The sequence below is a fragment of the Petaurus breviceps genome, unplaced genomic scaffold (assembly GCF_028583685.1).
Source record: "Petaurus breviceps papuanus isolate PSGF00001 unplaced genomic scaffold, PetGlider_PUasm1.0 221, whole genome shotgun sequence".
In the NCBI taxonomy this organism is placed as follows: Eukaryota; Metazoa; Chordata; class Mammalia; order Diprotodontia; family Petauridae; genus Petaurus; species Petaurus breviceps.
Window position 1 is genome coordinate 1169703 of NW_027185877.1, and position 27266 is coordinate 1196968.

The window sequence follows — 27266 nt, forward strand, 5'->3', positions numbered from 1 at the left end:
ATCTCTCTAAACTGTACAAAGTACTTCCTTTTAACACTGTGAGGAAGGCAGCAAAGAAGGAAAAAAGGTATTGTAATTCCTGGAACAGGATAGGGGTTTAATAAATGATTATTAACTGACTGATTAAAAGCCAGAGTGACTTCCTTGTCTTCTGCAATAATTATCTGAGGCAGGGCTCAAATGAAGGCTTCTGACCAGAACCCTTTCCCCTACTTTTCACTTTGTCTCTATAAAAGCTCCATCATTTATCTGTCTTCAAGGCACTTATGGTCTAGAAGGGGAACAGTATTAGTAAATTACTAAAAAATATATTATATCATGTAGGAATTTGAGAGGTCAAATTGAGAGGGATTAAGAAGCTGGAATGGGAAAGGAGAGAAGGAAATCATTTCAAGCTGGAGAATCAATCAGTGGAGCTTTCATGGGAGTGGTGATCCATGGAAAAGGCCTGGAGTCAGATTTTATGGGAGGCCTTAAATGATGGTAGCAGAAACCTAGAAAAAAAGGAAAGGTTGTATCAAAGGGATGAAAATATGGATTCCTATCAAGGTTCTCCTTTCCCTTTGAGGATCATTACCATACAGGATGTCCCCAAAGTTTTAGTGTAGTTTTAAGGTTAATCTTATGCGTTTTGCAAATTGCTTAAATTTACAGCTGCACTAAGTTTTTTGGGACACCCCATGTATCACAATGGATCTCTCCACAGAAATCATCTCTCATTGCTTACCTATTCATTATATGGTACTCTCTTTTAAGATTTTGGTCACACCTTTTCCCCTTATCAAAACAAACAAAAACCAAACAAACAACAGCAATAAAACGTCCATCAAAATAGAGCTAAATCTAATTCCCTGGTATCTTATCACCATGCTACTTTTGCAAGGTTCAGTCAACCCAACTGACCCAGATAGACCCACACAGAATTTTCCTTTTCTAATAAGTCAAGCCTCCCTAAATATACCTCTGAATTTTCTGAATGGCCTACCTATTATAGGGTAGAAAGTGAACCTGTGATTTCTGCATAGAAAACTATGTAATGAGGAAACCTAACAGTGCCTAACTCCAAGGTAGTTTTCTATAAACCATGCCAGAATACTACTATTCTTTCTATTATATAAAACCAAGTTTTTTTCTTGCTGTCCCTTACATCCATTGGTCTTGATACTATTTCATGGGGGGATATTGAGTAAATCTATACCTTCTTCCATGTGCCAGACCATCAGATATTTGAAGATAGCTTTCATATCCTCTATTATTCAATTCTCCAATTCTCAAAGCTAATTATCCATAGGAAAATGCTCTTCAGAATTAAGCAAGAGAGATTTTTTCTGTAACAACTGCTTTTTAAAAAATATTTTATATTACAGCAATTTTAATTTTCCATGTGCTTGCCTTTGTGAATTCATGATTTCCCTGTGTCACATTTAATCACACTTTTCAAAAACTAGGTAATTGATGAGGAAATAAAGAATCTAAATCTCCAGAAGTAATTCCCAAATAGATTCTAGCAAGTTTAGCAATGATGCCTTGCAGGGCTTGAATACAAGGAAATCACTTGCTTTCACATTTGAACATAAAGTTGCCTTATCTGTTGTAGTTCACAAAAGACATTTGAAGGGAACTGTTACATAATTTATAGTATGTACCAAAGGCAAAGCTTCAAAATTTCTCATATAAAAATCTGCTACTTGGAAATTTGTGTAATATTTAAAAGAAAAGAAAAATAGAAGTCAAGATAATTCTATTTTATTAAGACATACGATTCTTTCTTTTGTGCTCCTACCCATCTCCATAAGAGTACAATGGGACATATTTTAATTAGAGAATATTTCCAATTTTCAGTATGAGTATACATATATTTTTTTCATCTGTTCTTCTTGTTTTCCCTTTATTCTCAAAGAGGACCATGACATCAGGAAGGTGATGCCATGACTCTCAAGTGAATTGGATTTAAGTGAGCAGGGGTATGCAAAGTCATACTTAAAGAGCTATCTCTTTCCTTTGGGTCGAAAAGTGGAAGTTAGATAAGGTTGAAAGGAGGGAGAAAATTGACACATTTTCTACTAGAATCATTAATAAAGAATGAAGCAGGACCAAAAAAACAAAAGAACTCTAAATTAGTGCAAAATATTATAAGGTCCTTGAAGGTAATCACAGTTCACATTAAGGAGGCAGCTGAGTGCTAAGGAAAGTGTTCTTATTTTTGTCATCAGAGGTCCTGGATTCATATCTCAAATAATCCTGCAACCGTATCTTTTGTTTGAAACAATTAAAAAGCTTACTGCTTGTTTTGATGACTATTATTTTTCTTCTACTCAAAAACAGAACCTTTCTTGAGACAATGTTAAAAAACATTAAATATTTAGTAATTTTCTGTTTCTATGAATGTTTTGTCACATCAGTTGCTACAAAATGAGGCACTGAAATTGTAGAAATTAATATATGGCATTATGTTATACATGCCTCTTGCTTCCCACTCTCAAAGGTATAGAAAGTAGACTTATTCTATCTACTGGGAAAGTTCTTAAATAGCAGTGGCCCTATGCCTAACCCATTTTACACATAAATCTTATTGGGGCAGATGATTGTTTTAATATACTTGAGTTTTAATTCAAATAAGCAGCAGATGGTTGAAACATAAGATAAGAAATACATGACATTATTTGTTGAAATTCTTAAAACTTTGTAATCAGTATTTTAGAGGCCATAATAGATTAATTTTATATTGCTCTCTTCTCTCCCTGATTAATAATTCCCATGAACCTTCAGTGATGCTGGGCATCTTTGTTGGCTAAATGTTTGTTTGTAAAAGGCAGAAACAGAAAAATTTTAGAGCATCTTGTAAATAATCTACAAATTAATGGAGAAAAAGTAATTTAATTCAGTATCTTGAAGACTCCATCATTATTTACTAGTTGTTTCTCAGTCATTCAATATTGCCTGACTCTGTGATCCCATTTTGAGGTTTTCTTGGCAAAGATATTGGAGTGCTTTGCCATTTCCTTCTCCTGGAGTATGGCACATGGAGGTTGTGATTTGCTCAGAGTCACACAGCTAGTAGATGTCTGAGGGCAGATTTGAACTCGGGTCTTCCTGAATTCAGATTTTTTTTTAACAGTAAGAATCAGAATTTCTGATGTGGTAAGTATCTTAGTTTCATAGTCTCATCAGTGACTGACCTAAAAAAGCCTTCATGTAATGGGAATGTAAATTTGAAGATCTTCCCTGCCCCTAGGCTAAAGTGCACCTGGAGCCTGGGGTGGGAGGCTTGTTTTTCAGTAGATACTTCTTGATTGGCCAGTGGGTCCGGAAGGTTGTTACATTCTCTGAGACAGGAGAAGGCTATATAAGCCCTGATGTGTAGCTTTGTTTTTGGGCTTCACTTTGAGAAGTGTTCTGTGATTTGATGAAACTCTGGGCTAGCCGTTGTCCAGAGTCCCCTGGCTTTGAAACCCAGATGTTGTTTGGTATGGATGTAATGGTTGGACAGTTTGGAAAACTGTCTACTTGATCTGTTTCTCTGTCTTGATAATTCTGTCTGTATACTTTGAAGTTCGGGGTGCTGACCATTTTCCCCTGAACCAGGTAAACGATATATGTTTGACTGATTAAAGTAAGCTTGTTAACCCATTTTGAGTTGCTTTCTTTATCAAAGCAGATCCAAGAACCTGTGTTGGCAGACACCCTGGGGACACTGGGGTGTTTGCTGCTACACTGCTACAACATCCCTGATAATTGGATTCCTAGCCTTTGAAAAGCTTTGATGAAGGAGACTCTCAGTATCTAGGGATAGCACATCCTAATTGGGGGTAGCTCTTCTTGTTAAGAAGTGTTCTATTCTCAAAATCTGTTGTTCTTCTTTCCAATGTTTGTCAACAACCATTTGTTAAGAAATCACTATTGTGGTAAGCACTGTGCCAAGTTCTGGGGATACAAAAATGGTAAAAGGGGTTCACAGTTTTATTTATTTATTCTTGTGCTGTCCTCTGAGGCTAGGCAGATGAGAATCATCAAAGTAGGAGTTGAAGTGAGTGACTAAAGCATTCCAAGGACAAAATTTGACTGGTAAGAGACAGGATGAGGTTTTTCAGGGGTGGGCAACCTGTGACCTCGAGAACACATGTCCTCCTCCAGGTCCTCAAGTGTGACCCTTTAACTGAATCCAAACTTCACAGAACAAATCCCCTTAATAAAAGGATGTGTTCTGGGGCAGCCAGGTGGTGCAGTGAATAAGAGTGCCGGCCTTGGAGTTGGGAGACCCGGAATCAGTTCCAACCTCAGATACTTAGCAACCACACAAAATAACTGGCCGTGTAACCTTGAGCAAGTTACTTAACCCCAATTGCTTTAAAAAGAAAAAAAAAAAAAGGATGTGTTCTGGACTCAGTCACCAAGGCCATAACCTAAAAGGTCACATGTGACCTCAAGGCCTCAGGTTCCCCCACCCCTAATTTAAGTTGTATATGTCAGCATTGTAATGATTGGACCATCTGGTTGGAATGATTACCAAAGTAGAGAAGGCAACCAACATACAATTGACCTATATCACCATTTTGCCTAAGACTAGCCTTGCTTAGTATTGGGGAGATATTAGTGCCAAGAATAGCTGTAAATTGAAGTGACTACCTTTTCCTCCCAATCATTCTGGTCTGGTCAAGTTAACTAACAAGTGAGAAGTTACTAAATCATTATATTACTGTCTGCATTTGACTAACGTGTTAAAATTTTTCCTCAGGAAGTTAGCATTACATTACATTATCATTAGGTTTGACACTATATTTCTATGCCAACCAGTCTGCCTCAGCCTCCAGATATAACAGGTTTTGCCACACTAGCACAGAAAGGTCCAGGTTAGTGGAAATAATGATTCCCATGAAGTAGTCACATGTATTAGAATTGGCATTGTTCAAAGTTATAATTATGAAAAATATGATCATTATTCTAATCCAATGGAAATATTTATTGTATAATGAGACTAATTCATGGGACTTGTTGTTTCACATCAATTCATCTGGGACAATGGTTCTTAACCAATGATCTATAGATAGATTTTGGGATGGAGGAATCATCATTAATTTGAATGGAAAAAATTACAGCTTTATTTTCACTAACATTTAATCAAAATTAAGCATTTCTGAAAATGGGTCCAGAGGTGTCACCAGACTGTCAATGAAGTTAATGCCACACAAAACATATTAAGAATGCCTGCCATAAAAGCAAGGTGGCAGACAAAATCCTCAGGAAAGTCTACCAAAAAAATGACAGAAGCAAAGAGATGTAAACAAATGTCCACGCTGAATAATTTTTGCATGCATTCTCCTGTAGAAAATAGCTCATTTCACTTTGGAGAGCTGTGTTTGTTAAAGAGGGAAATAAGTGAAATTCAGGGGTGTATATGGGAGGAAAGGAAGAAAAATTTTATCTCAGTAGAAGATGGTCCTCATGTATTGGTGATTGAGGAACCAGCTAAGTGGCAAGTAAAAAATCTCCTGAGGAGAGTGAACCATGAATGAATAGACCAGGGGTGGGGAACCTGGGGCCTTGAGGTCACATGTGACTCTCAAGGTGCACAAGTGTGGTTCTTTGCCAGAATCCAGACTTCACAGAACAAATCCCCAGAATTCCCCAACCCTGTTATAGACCAAAAGTTACTCTGAATTGTTTCAAGGATTTTCTGGGATTTGTTGTTATCTATTTGATTCATTTTTTGTTTTCTTTTGTTTTCTGGTTGCTCTATATACTACTGCCTGAGAATAGTTGCTAAACAGATTCAGTCTGGTAAAGCACTTCTAGATTGTATTTCTGTAGAGCTAAGTGTCTAATTCGACATGTCTCCTCAAAGTTTTATATTTTTATGGGAACCTTCTATATTCCTTGCTTCACTCTTCACTGGTATTCCATTATGTTCTGAGAACAGATCTTGCAGTCATGATATCAGGGTATAGAAATGGACAAGAAGGGCTCACAAGGCTTCCATAACAGCTCAGAATAGACCCTTGGAACATTCTTGATATATTAGGTGAGAATGCAGCATCTCTAAAGGACTGTGGGCCATGAAAGTTCATTGAAGTAAATGCATTCTTTGTCTGTCTGAGCTGGTATCATTATCACTTTACAGTTGACTAATTTTCTGGGTAAAAACAAATCTAAAACAAAAGGAGAGATATTTTGGAAATCCCATGAGACCAAAAATTAAAAGAGAAATGGAAAGCTTAATGTTCAACAGCTATTAAACTCAATGTATATACAAAGGGAATAATTTGTCTTTCTGTAATAAATTTTCCTTAGAAGGAAAAATATGTTACAATCCTTTCTGTGTCATAGAATTTGCTCATCAGTATTTGAACATGGAAGAGGGCACCCAGTATAATTTCCATGTAGCTTTAAACTTGTTTTGATTTATAACTGGCTTCCTAGCTCAACAACTTCTGTGAAAACTTTAAAAGTGCAGTTGTGCCTGTCAAATTGTATTAGTTATGCAGCAGATTTTTCCTCCTAGCCTTCTAACCTATGACTGACCATATAGCATCGCTGTTACAAGCAATAATTCCAGATGACAGCATTTCCATGGTCCCTATGAGTCTAGAAGGCATATGCAAGAGCAGAGGTCATTAGCATCCTGTGCTGTTACATAACAGAAAAAAAATAAGCAAATAAGTGTGGGTGCTGTGGGTTTCACTTTTTGTGAAACCCACTTATGCTTGCTTTTCAAATCAAGTAACCTTTACTGGGAATGACTATGGTTTTGATGATAAATTCAAAATAAATGATCTACCCTTGGCAAGTCAAAAGAGAGGAATGTGAATAAGAAATTAAATAATGGATCTAATGAGCCTCTTCCACTGTTTTCCTTACTTTCATTCCCAAATTGTTTTGCTATTATTAGTTTTAGAAATGGCTATGTATAGGATCTGGGTATTCATTTAACTGTGTAGAAATATTCATGAGGCATGCAGATTTGAAATGTAATTTGATGACACTTGAGCAGAGGTTGCTCACCTGGGATCACCTGAATTCCCAAGGAACCTGAAAATAGGTTTGAGGAACCCTAAAACAGTAACATGGTCATTGAAATATAGTTGGTTCATTTTGTAATCCTCTATGTTTTATTTTATGAATTTAAAAATCTTGTTCTAAGGAGGGGTACATAGGCTTTATCAGTCTGTCAAAGAGGTTCATGACATAAAAAAAGGAAGAACTTCTGTCTTAGATTACTTGCAAACAGGACTGCTGGAAGGACTTTTCATTTTCCAGAGAGAGGATATTAAAACATGACAAATTTAGAACATAGCTCAAGGAAAATATTATAAAAATATATTTGATGTTTCATTGTTTTACTCACTTAAGATACTGGAGAATACTCACAATATGATGCCATATCGTATGCATTCCTTACATCTAGGTCAATGTACTACACATAGATGCTTGGGTGGGAGGGAAGTGGAGAAGTATTCAGGGCCATATGATTGGGCAAGCCAAATTGAATCCCACTCTCCTCTTCATTTTTCCTCCCATGCTGTTTATAAGCTCGAATAAAACCCTCCTCTTGTGTCTCATGGTGAGTGATGTGAAGGTAACCCTAGATTCTCAAAGGTTTTGCTTACAGAGCAGAAGATCTGGCAATTTCAACCAAGTTAAAAGGATTTTAAAGGTACCAATTGCAACAGAATTATGTGTTTTGTTGAAGAACCAGGCTAACTCATTTTTTTTTTAAAGCAATCGGGGTTAAGTAACTTGCTCAAGGTTACACGGCCAGTTATTTCTGGGTGGGGTGCTAAGTATCTGAGCCCAGATTTGATCGCCAGGTCATCCCGACACTGGGGCCAGTGCTCTTACTCGCTGAGCCACCTGGCCGCCCCTAGGCTAACTCATTTTGGAGAAACTCCCCGTCAGTTTGGACACATCTTGACAATTTTTGTTGGCCATAGTAACCATCCATGTTTTTAAAGACATTTTCATCTGTTTCGGGGGTGGGAGCTTCCACACCAAGGAAAACCTAAATCCTTGGAATTTATGAAAAATGGATTGAATTGTTTGAGAATCCTTCTTTAAAGAGCACCCATTCTGAGAAATGTGGCAGATTTCCAATATCATTATCATCCCATTCATTTAACAGTTTGTTAGGGAAGAGAGTCAGCAAGCACATATTAGGCACTTACTGTGTACCAGGCAGTGTGCTTCAGTAATGATGTTCATTGAAGTGAAACATAAAAACCCATCAAAGTGACAATGCTGGTTGATGCATTGCCTCACACCATCTTGATGAAGAATTCATCTTCATGTTGTGGTATTAAATTGAACCCTGAGTTATATATTCCACTTAGTCATGCTCTCTTTCAAACTTATTTCAAAATTAGTGTTTTCCCATTTTATTAAGGTTTATGGAATATCTAGCTAGTGAAGAAGGTCTTCCTAGATCGTTAGCATTTAGGAATGTTAACTACTGAGATAAAATTTTAAACATTCTCAGTACTCAGTTATACACCAAGCTCAGATGAATGCAGTCCAGCACCCAGATTTGGGTGAGCTACTAGGTAAGCAATCACAACGTTGTTGGGACCCCCACTAAAAGAGATGGATTGTAAGCTTTTGTATAACAGTTCAAAGAGTTGTAATGTTAAGTTAGGAGAACATAAATTCTTGATTTAGTAGAATGGAATTTAAGAACTAGCATGAGAATGGAGAGTTGGGATAGAGCATATAAAAAGTTGTCAGTATGGCATGAGTTTACATTATTTTAGTATTATATTAAATGTCTATATCATAATACATAGCATATATTATATAATGATATATAACATGATATATATTATATCTCATATAATCATGTTATATGGTAATAATATTGTAATATTTTATCTATTATATCATAAGATGATACAATAGTTAATATACATGGCATATATTATGTGTGTTATTTAGTATATGTATTAGTATTTCATTTGGTTTATTATAATTTGTTTTGAATGAATGTTCTAATTAAGCTTCATTTTTCCCCCTTATTCACCTGTCAATTACATGTCCATGTATAACACTCTTTTAATGTTCATGAAGCTATTCAACACAGAAATCTTATTACTTCTTGGGGGCTAAATGGTCCTGAAGGAATGTGACTTTTAAACAAGCTTATGTTGAACTTACTCAGACCCTCACTCAGGATCAAAGCCATGACAAGGAAATTAATAGGAAAAGAAAAGACATCTAAAAGCTATTTGCCTGTGACCAATTAATACCTTAACTCTATTTTTATTGTGGGCTGCTTTGCCTAAATGTTTTATAGTGTTTTTTGAAGCAGATATTAAGGAATAGTTGTATACTGAACATGGAATTAGGAGACCCAAGTGAATCCAAACTTCACAGAACAAATCCCCTTAATAAAACACCATTTTAATTATTCTGTGGTTTGAACTCTAGCCCCCAAATCACTAAGCTATGCATTAGCCCTTGACCCCACAATACCATACTAGGCATTTACACAAAAGAGATGAAAGAAAGAGGGACATAGCCTATATGGGACACAAACAATAGCAGTATTTTTTTTAAACAAATAACTGATAATAAAGTAGGATTTTTTTTGTGAAGTTTGGATTCAGTCAAAGGGCCATACTTTAGTACCTAGAGGACCACATGTGGCCTCGAGGCCCCAGGCTCCCAACCCCTATTATAAACTAATGCATAATATCTAATATATGCATATAAGAGTATATAAATGAATAACTGCTCACATAGATGTGTGGCATATATATGTGTGTGTATATATACATACATATATAATCTTTCACATAAATATTTATGTAATACATCTAGACATTTATGTGTGATATTACATACATATAAAATATCTCATAGAGATTTTTTATGTGCATTTGTATGTGTATGTATGCATACTCTGTCTAATGATGCAGATTCTATACAGAACAGTTAGTAACTTTTTTTTTTCCCTTTAGGACTTTACTTTCTATGATGATAATCTGCATCTCTACTTTCATTGGGGAAAGGGATTGCTGAGATGAAATACTGATGTAAATTAGATGGCTTATCTAGAAATTGTAGTTTTAGATAAGTTATTGGAGAACAAGAGGTAACTTGATTTGCCCAGAGTCGGCTGCTGGTGTGTATCAGAGGCAGGATGTGAAGCCTGGCTCTCCTTACTACAACTCTGAATCTCTAGCCACCTCATCACGTGCCTCTCTTCTGAAATGATATCATAAGCATATATATTATTTTCTTTGTGGTTTTCCCTCCCTAAAAAAATGTTTATATATAAGACTATGACTTTGGAGAGGTTTCATTGTTCTCCATAACTTTATTTTTCATTCTCTTTTTAAATAATATGCTCAGAGACTAACAAGGAGATGCAATCAAACCACCACTAGGAAAAAAGCAGAGTAATCTGCAGCTCAGGCAAACCCTAATAATGAGTCCTTTCATCTTGAGTCAGCCCTGGACACTGGTCTGAGTTCTTTGAAATATCCACTTGGGAGGTTGGGGGGAGGGGAAGGAGCAGGGTTAAAGCCCAAAGGAAAATACAAACCTGGAGGCACCCCTCTCCACTCTGCCATGAACCTAATCATTTATTTCTGACTTACATTTTTTTTTTCTGTGCACAACTTAAATTAAACGAATTTGTTGTCTTTGATTTTTTTTTTCCTTTTGAACTTCAAAATTAACTGCTGTTGTGCCTGAAACTGACCAACCAGGACCCTTTTAACCCCAGTGCCTAGTACCATTGCTCCTTCTGAAAATAATTTGAAAGAAGGTTAATGATAATATGGAAAAGGCAGCCTGAGGAGTAGCCAAAACCACAGTGAGGCAAGAAATTTGAAGACAAAGGTATAGGGTTTATCTCTTATATTGGCCAATGGAACTCCTTACTGGGAGCTCCCAATACTGATAAAATTAGAGATCTGATTTTATTTTTTTATTATAGTATAGAATGTAGTGTCCTATAGTAGATAAAGAGAAAAGGAATAAGCATTTATATAGAGCCTATCATGTTCCAGGCATATTTCATAACCATAATCTTATCTGATACTCAGTCCAACCTTACAAGGTGTTTTTTGATTGTTTTTCAGTCATGTCTGACTCTTAGTGATCCCATTTGGAATTTTCTTGTCAGAGATACTAGAGTGACTTTCCATTTCCTTCTTCAGTTAATTTCACAAGTTGAGGAAAGGGAGGTAAACAGAAATCAAGTGAGTTGCCCAGGGTCACACAGCTGGTAAGTGTCTGAGGCTGGATTTTGAACTGAAATCTTTCTGATTCCAGGCTCAGCACTCTATCATCTATGCCAGTATGACCCAAATCAAATATTCTAAGTTCAAATCCTGACTGTCATACTTAACAATCTGTGTGATTTGGGGCAAGTGGCAATCTACGAGTGCCTCATTTTCTTTGCTTGTAAGAAGACATCTGTCTATGAGTTCAGATCCCTTCTAATTAGAATTACAGTTTGGCAGGGTGCCTGGCACTTAGTGAATGCTTAAGAAATATTCATTTACTGAAGATTATAGAACTTTGCTCCCATAATTCCAGGTTCAGAACTCTGGTTTTCTCTGTTGCCTCTCTCTCTCTGGTTATGTTATTGTAGTTATTTCATCTTTTCCTTCTAATGATTACTTCCCACATTGTCAAAAATTATATTGCTCTTTCCTATATTTTTCCACATCTTTCTAACTTCAGAACTAGGTGTAATGTTCTCATAAAGTGGCAAGAATTATGGGTAATCATTATGTGCAGTATCATTCTTCATTTGTTTTGTTGCCAATGCTGACTCTACAAGCCATAATGGCCCATATCCTACACCAAATGTTTAATTGAGCAACCAATAATCAAGCATTCAAGTGCCTCCTTGGTGCTAGGCATTAGTTTTACAAATGTGAAAGCAAGAGAATCCCTGCCTTCAAGGTATTTAATCTATTGGATAATGCAGATCCATTTTCTTTAAATTATTAGATTAAGAGTAAAATTTAAAAATTTACCATGTAGAGGGGGCAGAGTAAAAATGGCAGAGTAGAAACAGGACCTCCACACACCTTTGGCTCTCACCATCTCCAATCCATGTAAAAGGGGACTCTGAACAAACTTTGAAGCTACATAACCCACAAAATGACACAGAGAAGCTAACCTCCCACTGAGGACAGCCCGGCAGGCCAGCAGGAATCGGCCAGCACAGAGCTCTGGGAACCGAGCCCAGCTTGGTTCCAAGGTTTTAACCCCAGGGCGGACCTGACCAGCCTCCAGCTGGAGGGACTCCAGATCACCAGCACATGCGGTGGTCCAGAATAATCAACATATAGATGCAGAGGACAAATTGAGAGGTCAGTGCAGTGTGGAGTTTGGGACCCAGTAGTTGGGAGTGCATCAACTTTTACACCTGGGGTGAGAAGCCACTGAGGGCTTGTGGAGGCAGCTTCAGCCCCTGGCCTGCAGAGTGTAGGGGGACCAAGCAACCAGTCTGAGGGGTAATCGCTCTTGCTTTAACCTGCTTGCATCTGAATTGCAGTCTAGGGTGGAGGTCCTGGGGTGTATAACCAGCTTGCCAGAGAATTTGGAGGCTTCAGAGAGGGCACCCAATTAATACTTCTGGCAGCTGAGAAAACCCCAGCATTTGGTATGAAGCTCCCCTGTCTGGTAGCAGAGTCCTACTGTGGCAAAAACCCCAAAAGTCAAGTAATTGAGTGACAACATAACCAGGCAAAGTATGCAAAGCAAACAGAAGAATCCAATGTTAGACTTCTATTTTGGGGACAAAAAGGATCAAAGAATGAAGCAGGAGGAAGACAGTGAAGTCAGAACTCTTGCACCAAAAGCTTCAAAGAAAAATACAAGCTGGTTACAGTCCATAGAGGACCTTAAGAAGCAAATAAGAAAAGTGGAAGAAAAATTGGGAAGAGAAATGAAAACTATGCAAGAAAATTACTATATGAAAGTCAACAGCATGAATGAGAAAAATCATACATTAAAAAATAAACTGACTCAAATGGCAAAAGAGGCTCAAAAAGGCAATGAGGAGAATAATGCTTTAAAAAGCTGAATTCACCAGATGGAAAAAAAAATCTCAAAAGCTCCCTGAGGAGAATCATTCCTTCAGAATTAGATTGGAGCAAATGGAAGCTAATGACTTTATGTGAAATCAAGATGCTGTTAAACAGATCCAAACAAATGAAAGAATAGAAGGCAATGTGAAACATCTCATTGGAAAAACCGCTGACCTGGAAAGTAGATCCAGGAGGGATAATTTAAAAATTATTGGACTACCTGAAAGCCATAATCAAAGAAAGAACCTAGAAATCATCCTCCAAGAAATTCTCAAGGAAAACTGCCCTGATGTTTTAGAACCAGAGGGCAAAATGAGGTTGAAAGAATCCACAGATCACCTCCTGAAAAAGATCCCCAAAAGAAAACTCCTAGGAATATTATAGCCAGGTTCTGAAATTCCTAGATCAAGGAGAGAATGTTACAAGCAGCCAGGAAGAAACAATTTGAATATTGTGGAAACACAATCAGGATAACTCAGGATCTGGTAGCTTCTATACTGAGGGATTGAAGGACTTGGAATATGATATTCCAGAGGGGAAAGCGGCTGGGAATAAAACCAAGAATCACCTACCCAGCAAAACTGAGTATCATGTTTCAGGGGGAAATATGATCATTCAGTGGAATAGAGGACTTTCAAGCATTCTTGATGAAAAACCCAGAGTTGAATAGAAAATTTGACGTTCAGATACAAGAAGCAAGAAAAGCATGTGAAGGCAAACAGGGAAAAGAAATCAAAGGAACTTATCAAAGTTGAACTATTAACATTCCTACTTGAAAAAACAACAATTGTAATTGATGAAACTTTTCTTAGAATGAAAATAGTTGAAGGGAATAGAAATATATATATATGTCGGAGGGTATACGGGTGTATGAATACATATGTGAATGTGTATATATATATATATTTTTACAGATATACATGGATAGAGGGCACAGAACCAATTTAATCAAAAGAGATGATACTTAAAAGGTGAAATTAAGAGGTGAGAGAGGAATATAATGAGAGGAGATGGGGAGAGACAGAATGGGGTAAATTATCTCATATAAAAGAGGAAAGAGAAAATGGTCACAATGGAGGGGAAGAACAGGAAGGCAAAAGGGAATGGGTCAACCTTATTCTCATTGAATTTGTCTCGGGGAGGGAATGAAATATACTCTAAATAAAGTATGTCAACCTCCAGGAGGGGGGGGGGGGGGAAGGGGATGAAAGGGGGGATGATGGAATGGAGGGCAGGTTTGGGGGGAGGAAGTTGGAAGCACCTACTTTTGAAAAGGGATGGGATCAAAGTAGAGAGAACAAGTGGGAGGTGGGATAGGAGAGAGGGAAATATAGTCAGTCTTTTACAATATATCTACTATGTTATTGTTTTGCATTAGCTGCACATGTACAACCTATACTGAACTGCTTATCTTCCCAGTAAGGGTGGGTGACAAGGGAGTAAGGAAATGAATCTGGAATTCAAAGTTTTAAAATCAAATGTTTATAGAAAAAAAAAGTATATATATATATATATATATATATATATACATATATATATATATATATACACATATATATTGCTATTAAAAATATACCATGTACTTACTTCTCAGTATTGAGCAATGTCTAAAAATAAGCAATTTGGGAGTACAGTGGAGAGAATTCTAGGTCTGAAGTCAAGAACATTTATCTTCATAAATTCAAATCTAGACTTAGACACTTCCCAGCTCTGCTACCCAGGACAAGTCACTTCACCATGTTTGCCTCAGTTTGCCCTTTTGTAAAATCATCTGTAGAAGAAAATGGCAGACCGTTCCAATATCTTTGCCAAAGAAAATCCCAAACTGGGTCACAGAGAGTCACACATGAGTAAAAAATGAATGAACAACAATAAAGAAGAGCTGCACCCCTAAAATTAGATCATCTTGAAAAAAATCTATACAGGCATGCACTGCTTAGAAATTTTACCCAGGATTTTCACAAGCTAGATTTGAGAAAATGTATGACATGTAACTATACCAATAAAGTATTTGCTTGTTGGTAATCGAAGCAGAACATTTGGAAGGAAAGTAATGTCACTCTTAATATTACTTATCAATTTATTCAGAGTAAACAAGCTGTGGGGAAAGCAGTATTTATTGGCCTCCTAAGTTAGAAGTTGCATATTTTTTTTATCTGAAGATTTATAGCTTAAAACTTGAGGATCTAATATGTTACACCAATTTTCCTGTATATTTGGAATTTATATGTCTTTTTAAGTGCTTGTATAATAATACCATTTGAAAAAAATGTAAATATCTCCATAACTTTTTTTTTTCATTTCATTTTTAGGAATTTGCTGCTCTGACAAAAGAATTAAATGCATGCCGGGAACAATTGCTGGAAAAAGAAGAAGAAATTTCTGAACTTAAGGCTGAGAGGAACAACACAAGAGTAAGCATGATGTACACTGAATGATTTTCTACTATATATGAATTTGTTTCCTTCTCCCTGTGGTACTAGGCTAGGCTACTATCCACATAAACAAGGAAAATGTAAAGCAAAAAGCATTTATATAGTGCTTATATTATTATATATACTGACAACATTTCAATAATTTGGGCTGCTCTCTAAGATTGTAAATTGTAGAGAATTTGTTGACCTTCAGGAATTCCTGGAAATGAAATGGAATCACAAAGCCAACAAAATCCATTCCCTATCTCTGTCCTTACCTCCCAGGCTCAGTGCTAAGCACTCCTAATGCAGATACAAAAGTTGAGAGAGCCTGGGCCCTCTCCTAATTTACATTATAAAAGGGAGAGATAACACTAATTCAGCTATCATGGAATGTATGTTATGGCTATCTTTTTAGGGCATGTCTTATCTCCCCTACTAGAATGGAAAAATTCCACAAGGACTGTGCCAAAGTCTTATCTAAATTTTATTTCTCTTTAAGTGCTAGTGCATTGCTCTGCAGGCAGACTGAAAAATGATTATCAAGGAAATGAATGAACGAATATCATTCTTTTAAAACAGGTACTTGTAGTGGTTATGATTCTAGGTGCTAATTTTGAAAGAATCCATAACCCTAAAATATAATATTTAACCCAATTCGTCATCACACTTCAGTAACTAGTGGTGATTTTCTTTTCTTATCTTCTTGAGCAGAGAAACTTTAAATGGAAGACTGAGCATGAAAGTATGTCTATTCCAACCATTTAGAATTATCTCTTCTTACAAAATGCTGATAGGTTGAGGAGGTTTCATATAGGGATGGACATATAAAAAAGTATAAATAACATAAGCACACACTGATTCTGAAGTAGACATAAAGTTCAATTTGTTACTAGAATGCCCAAATTGGTTCAGGAAGTTGCAAACAAATTGTCAACATTCCTCTGCTCTTTCTCCTCCCCTTTTTTCCTTCTACTTTTCTTCATCCTTCTGGTCCTTCTTCCTCCTCCTTCTCCTGCTCCTTCTTCACCACTATCACTACTACCACTATTTATATAGACCTTACTTTGTGCTAGGTACTGTGCTAAGCACTTTACAATTTTTGTCTCCTTTGATCCTTGCAGTAACCCTGTGAAGTAAGTGCTATTATTATCTCCATTTTACAGATAAGGAAACTGAGGCAAACAGAGGTTAAGTGACATGCACAAAATCACACAGATAGGAAGTATCTAAGGTTGAATTTCTACTCAAATCTTCCTATCTCAAGACCTGGTGCTTTTATTTCGCATTTTTTTTTATCAGATATCCTTGTCATATATTAGTGTAACTAAAGATTCAGTTATGCAACATTCTCATTTTTGCTATTTATTACTCTTTTTACTGCTTTTCTGTTTGTTATTATACCCCCTCTCCACTGAGTCATAGAAAAAGAAAATCTTGATAACAAATCTGCATAGTTCATGAAAACAAATTCCCACATTGCTAAACACATGTGGAATATTAAATGAATCATTTCTTTGGTAAGACATGGATAGTATTTCAAAGTTTGTTTTTCTTTATAATATTGTTGTCATTGTGTAAATTGTTCTCCTAGTTCTGCTCACTTCATTTTGCATCAGTTCATAGAGGTTTTCTCTGAAACTGTACAGGTCATAATGTCTTATGCCATGATAATATCTCATTAGATTCACAGATGATAATTTATTTAGCTGTTCCTCAGCAAGTGGTCATTTGCTTAGTTTATAGTTTTGACCTTAGCTTTTACATCCATAAAAGTATTATTTAAAATATATTTTATATAATTTTAAGGAATTTTTGCATGTCAAACCACCAACCATTTATCAAGTGTATTTTATGTGGGGAAAAAAAAGGAGCAGAAACTGATAAAACAAGGACAAAGAATAAAACAGTTCTTACTCATAATGAACCTAAGTTCCAATTGACCTATAATTGGGCAAACTATCTCGAAATAAGTGCCTTCATCTTTATTAGTGGTGCATTCACCTTTTATTTTTGATACCAGTAATTTTATTTTCTTCTTTCCTTTTTAAAAATCAATCACTTGTTTCTCTTTATTTTGTTCATAAAATAAGCTCCTAGTTTTATTTATCAGTTCGGTGTTTTGTTTTTACTTCCAATTTTATTCCTTTTTTCCTTTGATTTTTAAGATTTCTATTTTGATGATTAATTGGGAATTAAAACTTTTTCCTGGTGTTTTTTTTTTTAGTTGATGTCCAGTTCATTGATCTGCTCTCTCTCTCTCTCTCTCTCCCATTATTTTTTTTTAAAGCAATTGGGGTTAAGTAACTTGCTCAAAGTTACACAGCCAGTTATTTCTGGGTGTGGTGCTAAGTATCTGAACCCAGATTTGAACCCCGGGTCATCCCGACACTGGAGCCCGGTGCTCTTACTCACTAAGCCACCTGGCCGCCCCTAAGCAATTGGGGTTAAGTAACTTGCTCAAGGTTACACATCCAGGTGTTTCTGGGTGGGTGCTAAGTGTCTGAGCCCTGATTTGATCCACAAGTCATCCCGACAGTGGAGCCTGGTGCTCTTACTCGCTGTGCTACCTGGCCGCCCCTCTCTCTCATTATATAAGATTTAGATATTTAATTTTCCCTAAGTATTGTTTTGACTGCATCTCATAAAGTTTGGTGTGTTTTCTCATATTATCATTATCTTCAATTAAATTATTCATCATTTCTATGATTTGTTTTTTGACCAACTCATTAGTTAGTTTCTACTTACTTTTTATTTTTATTTTATGCTTCCATAGTTCTTTGTTTAATGTAATTTTTATTGCCTTCTGGTCAATTCTTGTGAAGGATGCTATGTACAACTGAAAAAGAAGTGTATTCCCTTCTATTTTCATTAATTCCCCCCACCAAGGTCTATGATATCTGACTTTTCTAAAATTCTATTCATCTCCTCAACTTCTTTCTTATGTATGATTAGGTTTATCTATTTCTGAGAGGGGAAAGTTGAGGTCTCCTGCTAATATAGTTTTACAACTTCCCCTTGTAACTTATTTAACTTTTGCTTTAATAATTTGACTCCTATGCCATTTGTCTGCTTTGTCATTCACTACTAATTCCTGAAAGCTTTTCCCTGGCATTACTACTAACTCTGCTTCTGGGCCCATGCTATATAGCTTGATTTAATATTGATATTTCTTCATTTTCCATTGTACATTTTAGCAAAATTTACCTTCTCTTATTAGCTCTTTTAATTAGATCTATTTTTGCTTTTCCTTTGTCTGTGATCATGATGGCTATCCCTATCGTTTTTTATTTCAGCTGAAGCAAAATAGATTCTGCTTCATCCCTTTGTTTTAACTCTTCATGTGTCACCTTTTATCTGTTACAAAAATTTAGTTTTTTCTCTTTTTCCAAATTGTCAATCAATACATATTTAACAAACATACCTATTAGGTGTGGGGCACCATATTAAGTACTAGGAAAACAAAAGAAACGTAAACAATAACCTCTACTCTCAAAGAGATTGTATTCAACTCTCAAACAAGTTGTATACTGGATTCGACTTCACATGTATAATTGATATCAAATTGTTTGTCTTCTTAAGGATGTCAGAGTGGTGGTAGAGAGGGAGAGAATTTGGAGCTCAGATTTTTTTTCTAAATTATTGGGGTTTTTTTTACATGTAATTGGGTAATATTTAATGAAACAAAAATATATATCTTAAAGGAAGAAAATCATTGAGAGTGGGAGGGAATTGAACTTAAAAAGTATTAGGAAAGGGATCCTGTAAGAAAGTGGGATTTTAGCTGAGGCTTAAAGAAGAATCAGGGAACCCAGGAGGCAGAGATGGGAAGAACCAGAAGCAGCTAGTGAAATTGTATTGAGTTGGGCGATGGAGTTTCTTGGGGGGAACAACAAGCAGAACAATTTCAATGAATGGAAGATTGTAGGGAATTGGGATGATAAAACAAGTAAGGTAAGCTATAAGATAATTAGAAAGGTGTTGTGAAGGAGCAGGTTAGGAAGGCAGGTTTAAATGCAAGCATAGAATTTTATGTTTAATTCTAGAAGTAATTGGGAATCACTGGAGTTTGAGTATAGGTGTGAAATGGTCAGACCTATATTTTAGGAAGAGACTTTTAATAACTGAATGATGAATTGTTGTGGAGAGAGACTTGTGGCAGCCCCAGCTACAAATCTAAGGAATAATCCAGTCATGAAGAAATGAGAGCCTGCATCTAGATGATGGAAATGTTAGAGGAAAGGAGATGATGTGTATGAGACATGTCACATAGGTAAAATAAACAGGACTTGGTAACAAATTAGGTAAGGGGAATGAACATCCATGGCATTCTCTTGGCAAAAATGCTGGAGTGGTTTGCCATTTCTTTTCATGGATCTTTTTGTCAGGCAATCAGAGGTTGTTTCTTGCCTAGGGTCACATAGCTAGGAAGTGTCTGAAGCTGTATTTGAACTTACGTCTTCCTTGTTCCAGGCCCAGTGCTCTCTCTACTGAGTCAGCAGCTGCCTAACTAAGAAATGTGAATTAATTAAAAAAAAGAAAAAAGAGAGTAAAAGTAAGGAAAGGAAGTCTTTGTCTTTTTTTTTCTTGACCCACTAAAGTGGTGTGTGTGTGTGTGTGTGTGTGTGTGTGTGTGTGTGTGTAAACAAAGTTTGGAGATTGTTCTTTTTGGGCCAAATAACCTAAAATAATTAACCTTTCTATCCTCAATATCTGAGGTCTTGAATGTTGAGCTTTTGAGACATGACTTGTAGTTAGAATAATTTGATATGTGTTTATTTCCCACCTACTAAAGCTATTATTTTTTTCCATCTTGTGCCACTAAATTGGCTTGCCCCCAATACAGTGTCTTTATGTAATCCTCCATGGTGTTTGGCTTAGATATCTAAAGCCCTTGTCTGGGATTTCAATCTTAATGTCAGTTATAAATAATAAAGCTATAATTCCATCCATCTCAGGGGTCATAAACCACAAGAGGACAGCTAAATTGTGTTTGAAACATTCCCTAAAATGCATAGAAAAATGTTCCCCCCTTTTTTCTATTGAACCAGAGAACCTTATTAAGAATAGTTGTGAAAAAAAGAAAAAAATTAGCTATGCTAAGATAAATCCAGACTTTCTATTATAGCTGTTCAATTCTCTGTAGTTGACACATGTGCCCTCATATAAATGTATGTCTTTCAACAATAGGTCACTTAATTTAATAGAAATTGTAATACAATTTGTGCTACCAAGAGAACTGAATTAAATTCTACAAATATTCATTTAGCACCTACTAAGTATAAAATACTTTATTAGGCAATGAAAGGGATACATAGATAATGAGGAAGGAATAATAAATAATTATTATGATTATATTGAAACTTTTAGTTATTTTTTTTTGCATCACCTATATTTCCCTGTACTTCTTTCCACTACAAGAGAGCCACTCCTTATAACAGAGGAAAAAAAATTAAAAAGAAGGAAAAAATTAGGAAATGTAACCAACACTTTGAAAAAAAATCTGGCCTTACATGTGTAATGTTATGCTAACCTTAATGTCTCTTACTGAGCCAACTCAGTAACACCCATCTGCCCTCATACTGAGAGGTCTAGGTTTTCACCAAAGCCTACCACTCAATTATACTCAATTCCTCTCAGGTTCTTAGAGGTAATACTCTCTGCTCGCTGTATTAGCTTTTGAGCACACAATGATGCATTTCCATTTACATAAAATGAAGAATTTTTTATATCTTAAAACATAATGACTTACTTTGTAATAAGGCAAAATAAAACAAATCTGACATCATAGGTCCTCAAATCAGTAACATATAACAATCCATGCACAAACCTGGATCACACTGTCTCATCAATGCACTCCAGTGTTGTGGTAGCAAAAACATAAATTCTTATAGAAATCTGCTTTGGGGGGGATTTGGCTTCTCTCAGCAATGCAAGGTTCTAAAGCAACTCCAAAGGCTCATGATGCAAAGAGCTACTCATGTCCAGAAAAAGATTTATGGAGTCTGAATGCAGATGGAAGCAAACTATTTGCCTTTGTTTTTTTAAAGCAATTGGGATTAAGTAATTTGCTCAATGTTACATGACCAGGTGTTTCTGGGTGGATGCTAAGTGTCTGAGCCTGGATTTGATCCCAGGTCATCCGACTCTGGGGCTGGCGCTCTTAACTCACTGAGCCGTCTCGCTGCCCCTTATCCTTTTTTTTTTTTTTTGCTTTGTTTTGTTTCTTCTTTTTCGTGGTTCATTCTATTGGTTATGATTTGTCTTTATAACTTGACTATTGTGAAAATATGTTTAATGTGAAGATATATGTAGAGCTTATATCAGATTGCATGTCATCTTGGAAAGGGGTAGGGTAGAAGGGGGGAGAAAATTTGGAGCTCAAAAACTTGTGGAACTGAATGTTGTAAAGTAAAATAAATAAAGTTAAAAGACAAAAAGAAATCTGACAGGAAAGCACATGAGGAAGGAAAACATTTGTGTGCAGGGTAGGTCACAGCTCTGGATTGCAAAATTTGATTTCATTGGCCTATTCAGGAACAGCTATTCCACTCTAAGTCTTTGTAGGACTACCTGCTTGTCTGTACTGTCCAGCTATTTGTTGTTGTTTACTCATTTCAGTCATGTCCAGCTCTTTGTGACCACATTTGGGATTTTCTTGGCAAAGATACTGGTATGGCTTGCCATTTTCTTCTCTAGCTCATTTTACAGATGAGGAAGCTGAGGCAAACAGGGTTAGTGACTTGTGCAGGGTCACACTGCTGAGGCCAGATTTAAACTCAATTCTTCCTGACACTGCCAGCTAGTTACTCCTTCTCTAGCTAGACAAATCTTCTAATGTTGAACCAGCATCATATTTTTGTTCTCTTTCCATTTTCAGTCACTCTTTGGAAAAAGCCTTGGAAAAGAATTACATGATTGAATTGGCCAGAGCATCTCAAAGTTCATGAGGCTGAACTAACTGGGCATTGCAGTCCAGCGTAGTCCAGTCCATCCAGCTGCTTACTCACTAGGATCCTGCATCTTACAATCGTAATAGAACTTTTCCCCACCTCCCTCAACAACAACAAAAAAAATAGCTATGGTTAACTCTCTGAGCCAGGCAGATAAAACTAACTACTTCATTAAGGTTCTCTTTCATCCAATTAGACTACAGAACCTCTTCCTTCCTCTAAGACCTCTATTCACTCTGCCTGTCAAATTAAACGGTCTGCAAAGAGAAACAGGTGTTTTTGAGGAGCTTCCCTCCTCTATGTGGCTCAGGAAAAAGCAGTCAATCTTCTTTTGGACTGCTGTTTTCTTCATGTAATTCTGGCAGAGATGTTTATTGCCATTTCCCTCCCCACTCCCATCCCAGTCTTCTTCTGACCATTCTTGACCACCCCAGCTTCAGCTTTAATACTTTGAAGCTCTCAGTGACTTAAAACCTTGTTTCATGGTACTCAGTGATATTAAAATTTAAAATATGAAGTAAAAACTGACCAGATTTCTCTTATGAAATCTATGGTCCTTATTTACTCATCCTCAGACTCCAAAAAGTTATTTTTTTTTATTTTTTCAGTCTTACGCTCTTAAATCTTAAAACAATTACATTCAAATGACCATAGATCCTTGAAACTCTTAGATTTCAAAAAGATCCCCCTCAATCTTTGTCCTTGAAATTGTGTTCACATATTCACAGTTTTTAATAAAAAATTCTCTATTTAAACTATGAAACTCATCACATACAAAATCAGAAATCTTTAGTATTTATAACACACTTATTTACCTCTCCTAACTTCTCCAATTTAGAAACTTTTCTCGCACACACAGATTTTAGCTGTTTTTTTCAAAGCAAAGTTATTTTCCTACTTCTTTCAAGTACTTTTTTTCTATTAAAGGTAGTACACTATCTCATTTACCAGTTGATATAACTCTTTCTTTGTGTAAAATTTATTCTACCATTTTTAAACACTAAATTATTCCATATGAAAGGGCAGCAATTTAAAGATAGCACTTTATGTATGAACAGAGGAACAAATGAATTTGTTAAGCATTATTTATATGCCAAGAATTGTAAGTGTTGGTGACAGAGAAAACGAAGCAAAGCAAAACAAACAAAAAAACAAGACAGTCCCTTCCCTCTAGGAACTTATGTACATATATATGTATGTGAACACAGCCACACCTATAGATACATACATACATATATGTATAAATACACATAGTTGTATGCCCACACCCACATATATACACATATAGTGTGTATATATACATATAGTATACACACATATATATTTGTGTATATATGTATACATATCTACACATGCATATATACATACATATGGTGAGAGAAAGGGAGAAGGAAGAGGGAAGACTATCATCTAATGAGGTATTTGGGATGAAAGTTGCAAGGATGGTGAATAGAGTTACATAGATTGACAAACTGCAGGAAAATTGGCAAACATTTGTTTGTTTATATTTCCAGAACTACAAATGGTAGGGAGTAGAGAGCCCACATTAAGGCCATTGGTGAGAAGATAACTAGGAATTAAAGTATCATACTGCCATAATCTTCTTTACCTCTGAAAAGAGAGAGGAGGTACTGTTTCATTTAACTTATTTGAAGCTAACCTCGTTCATTATAATTTCATAACATTTGGTTTCATTTGTGTTATTTCCATTTACATTGTTGTATAAATTGCAAATATGTTTTCTTGGTTCTTCTTTCTGTAGGGTGAGTGATAGAACCCTTGTGATTCTGCTTGCTGCAGCACTTAGCATAGTGCCTGGCACATTGTAGGGACTTAATAAATGTGTATTGATTGATTAATTGATTGTGTTTCAGTTCATAGAAGCCTTCCCATGTTTCTTTGAAATCCTCAAATTCTCCCTTTCTTATTATGCATTAATATCTCATTGTATTCATCTAATTTTTTTCAGTCATTCCCTAACCAATGAATACTTCTTTCCTTCCCTCTCTTCCTCCTTCCCTTCTTTCTCCCTTTCTCCTTCCTTCTCTTTCTCCCTCTCTCCTTCCTTCTCTTCCTCCCTCTCTCCTTCTTTTCCTTCTCTCCCTTCCTCCCTTCTTCCCTCCCTACCTTCCTCTTTTCTTTCCTCCCTCCTTCCTTCCCTCACTTTCTCTTTCCTTCCTTCTTTCCTCCCTCCTTTTATCTTCATTCCTTCTCTCCTTCCTTGCTTTTTTCCTCCTTCCTTCCTTCCTTCCTTCCTTCCTTCCTTCCTTCCTTCCTTCCTCCTTTCTTCCTTCTCCCTCTCTCCTCCTTCCCTTCATTTGATGATTACTACTTTCATCACAGAATATTGTCTCTGGTTACAATGCATCTTGGCACACAGATATCTGACAAGGTCATTATGGTTAGGCCTTCTATGTCACAGTAATGCTAATAACATCTGGATATGAGAGAAAACCTCTAACTATATATTTTTTTTTGTTTCCTAACAATAGTTGTTACTGGAGCATTTGGAGTGCCTTGTTTCAAGACATGAGAGGTCACTAAGAATGACTGTGGTGAAAAGGCAAGCCCAGTCCCCATCAGGCGTTTCCAGTGAAGTTGAGGTTCTCAAAGCCCTGAAGTCCCTGTTTGAGCACCACAAGGCATTGGATGAAAAGGTACAGTATGGAAAGATACTCATATTCAGCTTAACTATCCTCTCTCCTTCATGGCATTCTTGCTTTCATCCATTGAAGCACGTGGCTTCCTAAAGTAAGTCATTCAAAGAGATTCCCTAAATGGGCATGAAAAATTCAGAGTTTGCTAAGGTCTTTGATATTCTAATTGAACATTATCATAGGCCTTTCATCAGTCTGTTATCTGTAGCCCAGCAGAGTTGGTCATATGTAATGTGAATTTGTTATTTCATAATGCTGACCCAGATACCCTATCAGAGCTTACGTGTTATTGCAGGTTGTTTTTCCCTCCATCTTCTTCCTCTTTTTTTTTTTTAATCTTCATTATATGGGATGACTCTCTGGGAATAGAGGGGTGGAATGTAGCAGGGAGACTTCAGTTATGAAAAACAAAAGTTAGCACTGAAAATCTTTTAAAATAAAAAAAGAAGATTAAGCAGTTTCTTCCTTTCCAGATGGAGATCCTTGCGTAAAAGTTGCATTTCTCAGTTCAACAATTCAGTAAGACCTAGACTATATTCTGCAAAAGTCACTCCATGTAACCAAATAATATATCAGCAGAAAAAAAAATGCTTTAAGGCATTTTTTTAAAAATAGCCTTAAGCTTTTTTATTGCTGTTGCTGAAAGAAATTCTAGTGAATATAAGCCAGTCTGAGTGTAATACCCTTTGGAGACTATAAAGGTTTATGGTCTGATTTCAATTTTGTAGAATTTAAAAGATTGGACTAAAAAAAAGTACTCTCTCCTCTTTGGTGTTTTATAAGCTCAGGACTTTTTTTTGACATTTCATTGTGAAGTTAGTGACAGGTCATGAACATTCAATTTCAAAACTAGTAATTATGAAGCAGTTTTATTCACTTTGTACCAATGCAGATATGTTTGCTCCTTGTTAATACATGTATTTCTTTTTAACCCTCAGGTATTTTTCATTCTTCTAGAAATAGCTTATGTGCAACATACATATGAAGATAACCATAATTTTGCCTTCTAGATTTTTGAGAAATAAATTATATCTTGTCTTTCACTTCAGCTGTCACAGTCAACCATTGATTCATTAATGTTTTTCATGCACTGGAATTGAATTCCTATATAGCAGGCACTGCTAGTATAGTTGCCAATGTGGCAAAATTAGGCAGTAATATTTTCATCTTCTGTCATTACTTGGTACTTTGTTAAATTCTCACTCTTCTGGGAATCTGTTAAGGTTTTGTAATTTTTTTAAAGTTGTTTTCTAAATATGATGGGCTGCCAGTTTTAAGCTCATAAATAATTCTTATTTTGGACTTTTGGCAGAAAGAGGCTATACATACAAATTTTTTATGAGACATAATAGACATGAGGGCCAGTCCTGGGTTCCAGCCACAGTTTTAACACACAGTAACTGTATTAATATGGACCAATCACTCAACCTATTAATGCCCCAGGAAATTCTATATGGTGATAAATTATAGGCAAGTTACTGAGTTGAGTGAAAGGACGCAACCATATCTTATGTTCATTGTATCACTGAAATCATGGATTTGCCCCAAAGCAATTAGCAATGATTTAATATTAAAAAAAAAAAACAACAACAGCCTTTAATCATGGTATCTCTTACTGTATTAAAAAAGGATTACTGTGAAGCGCAGTCTTGCTGGGAATAGACAGATAGACCAATAGATAGATATGTGTGTTTGTTTAAATTTATATGTGTATATGCCTAACAAGATTGTGTGTGTGCATATGTGCATAGGCACACATACATGCATACATATACTCACATATAGATAGATAAATGTAGATATATACAATAAAAAATTGATGTATTTTATATCGTAAAAGTAAAGATTATCAACAAATACAAACATTTGAACCTGGAAAACAGTTTATATAAGAAGCACAATGCATAAAAGAAGACAATTTTAGATAGGTAGAGAAAATATTTATCAAACACTTGCTATGTGTCAGGAACTGTTGTAATCATTGGAGATACAAAAACAAGTAAATAAGACAGTCCCTATCCTAAAGGAGCTTACATTCTAAGAGGAAGACAAAATAGATAAGCCTTCATTGTCACTAGTTGATAGAGTGGGTAGGGAAGGGTCAAAGGGCTTCATGGAATGGGGGAGGTGGTTGATGTGAAGGCAGAGAACACCAAGGAGTGAGCTGAAGTGAAGACTTGAAAGATTTTAGAACTCTGTTCA

At 36.1% G+C, this 27266-nt stretch overlaps 1 protein-coding gene across 3 annotated transcripts in view; it reads left to right on the forward strand.

Annotated features, from left to right (window-relative positions):
• PPFIA2 (PTPRF interacting protein alpha 2) overlaps nucleotides 1-27266 on the forward strand; it is a 737051-nt gene that overhangs the window by 423172 nt on the left and 286613 nt on the right. For all 3 annotated transcript variants that reach the window (XM_069094786.1, XM_069094785.1, XM_069094787.1), the window contains 2 exons: nucleotides 15353-15454; nucleotides 24900-25064. In XM_069094786.1, coding sequence (XP_068950887.1) covers nucleotides 15353-15454; nucleotides 24900-25064 — 267 coding nt within the window. The remainder of the gene's footprint in view (nucleotides 1-15352; nucleotides 15455-24899; nucleotides 25065-27266) is intronic.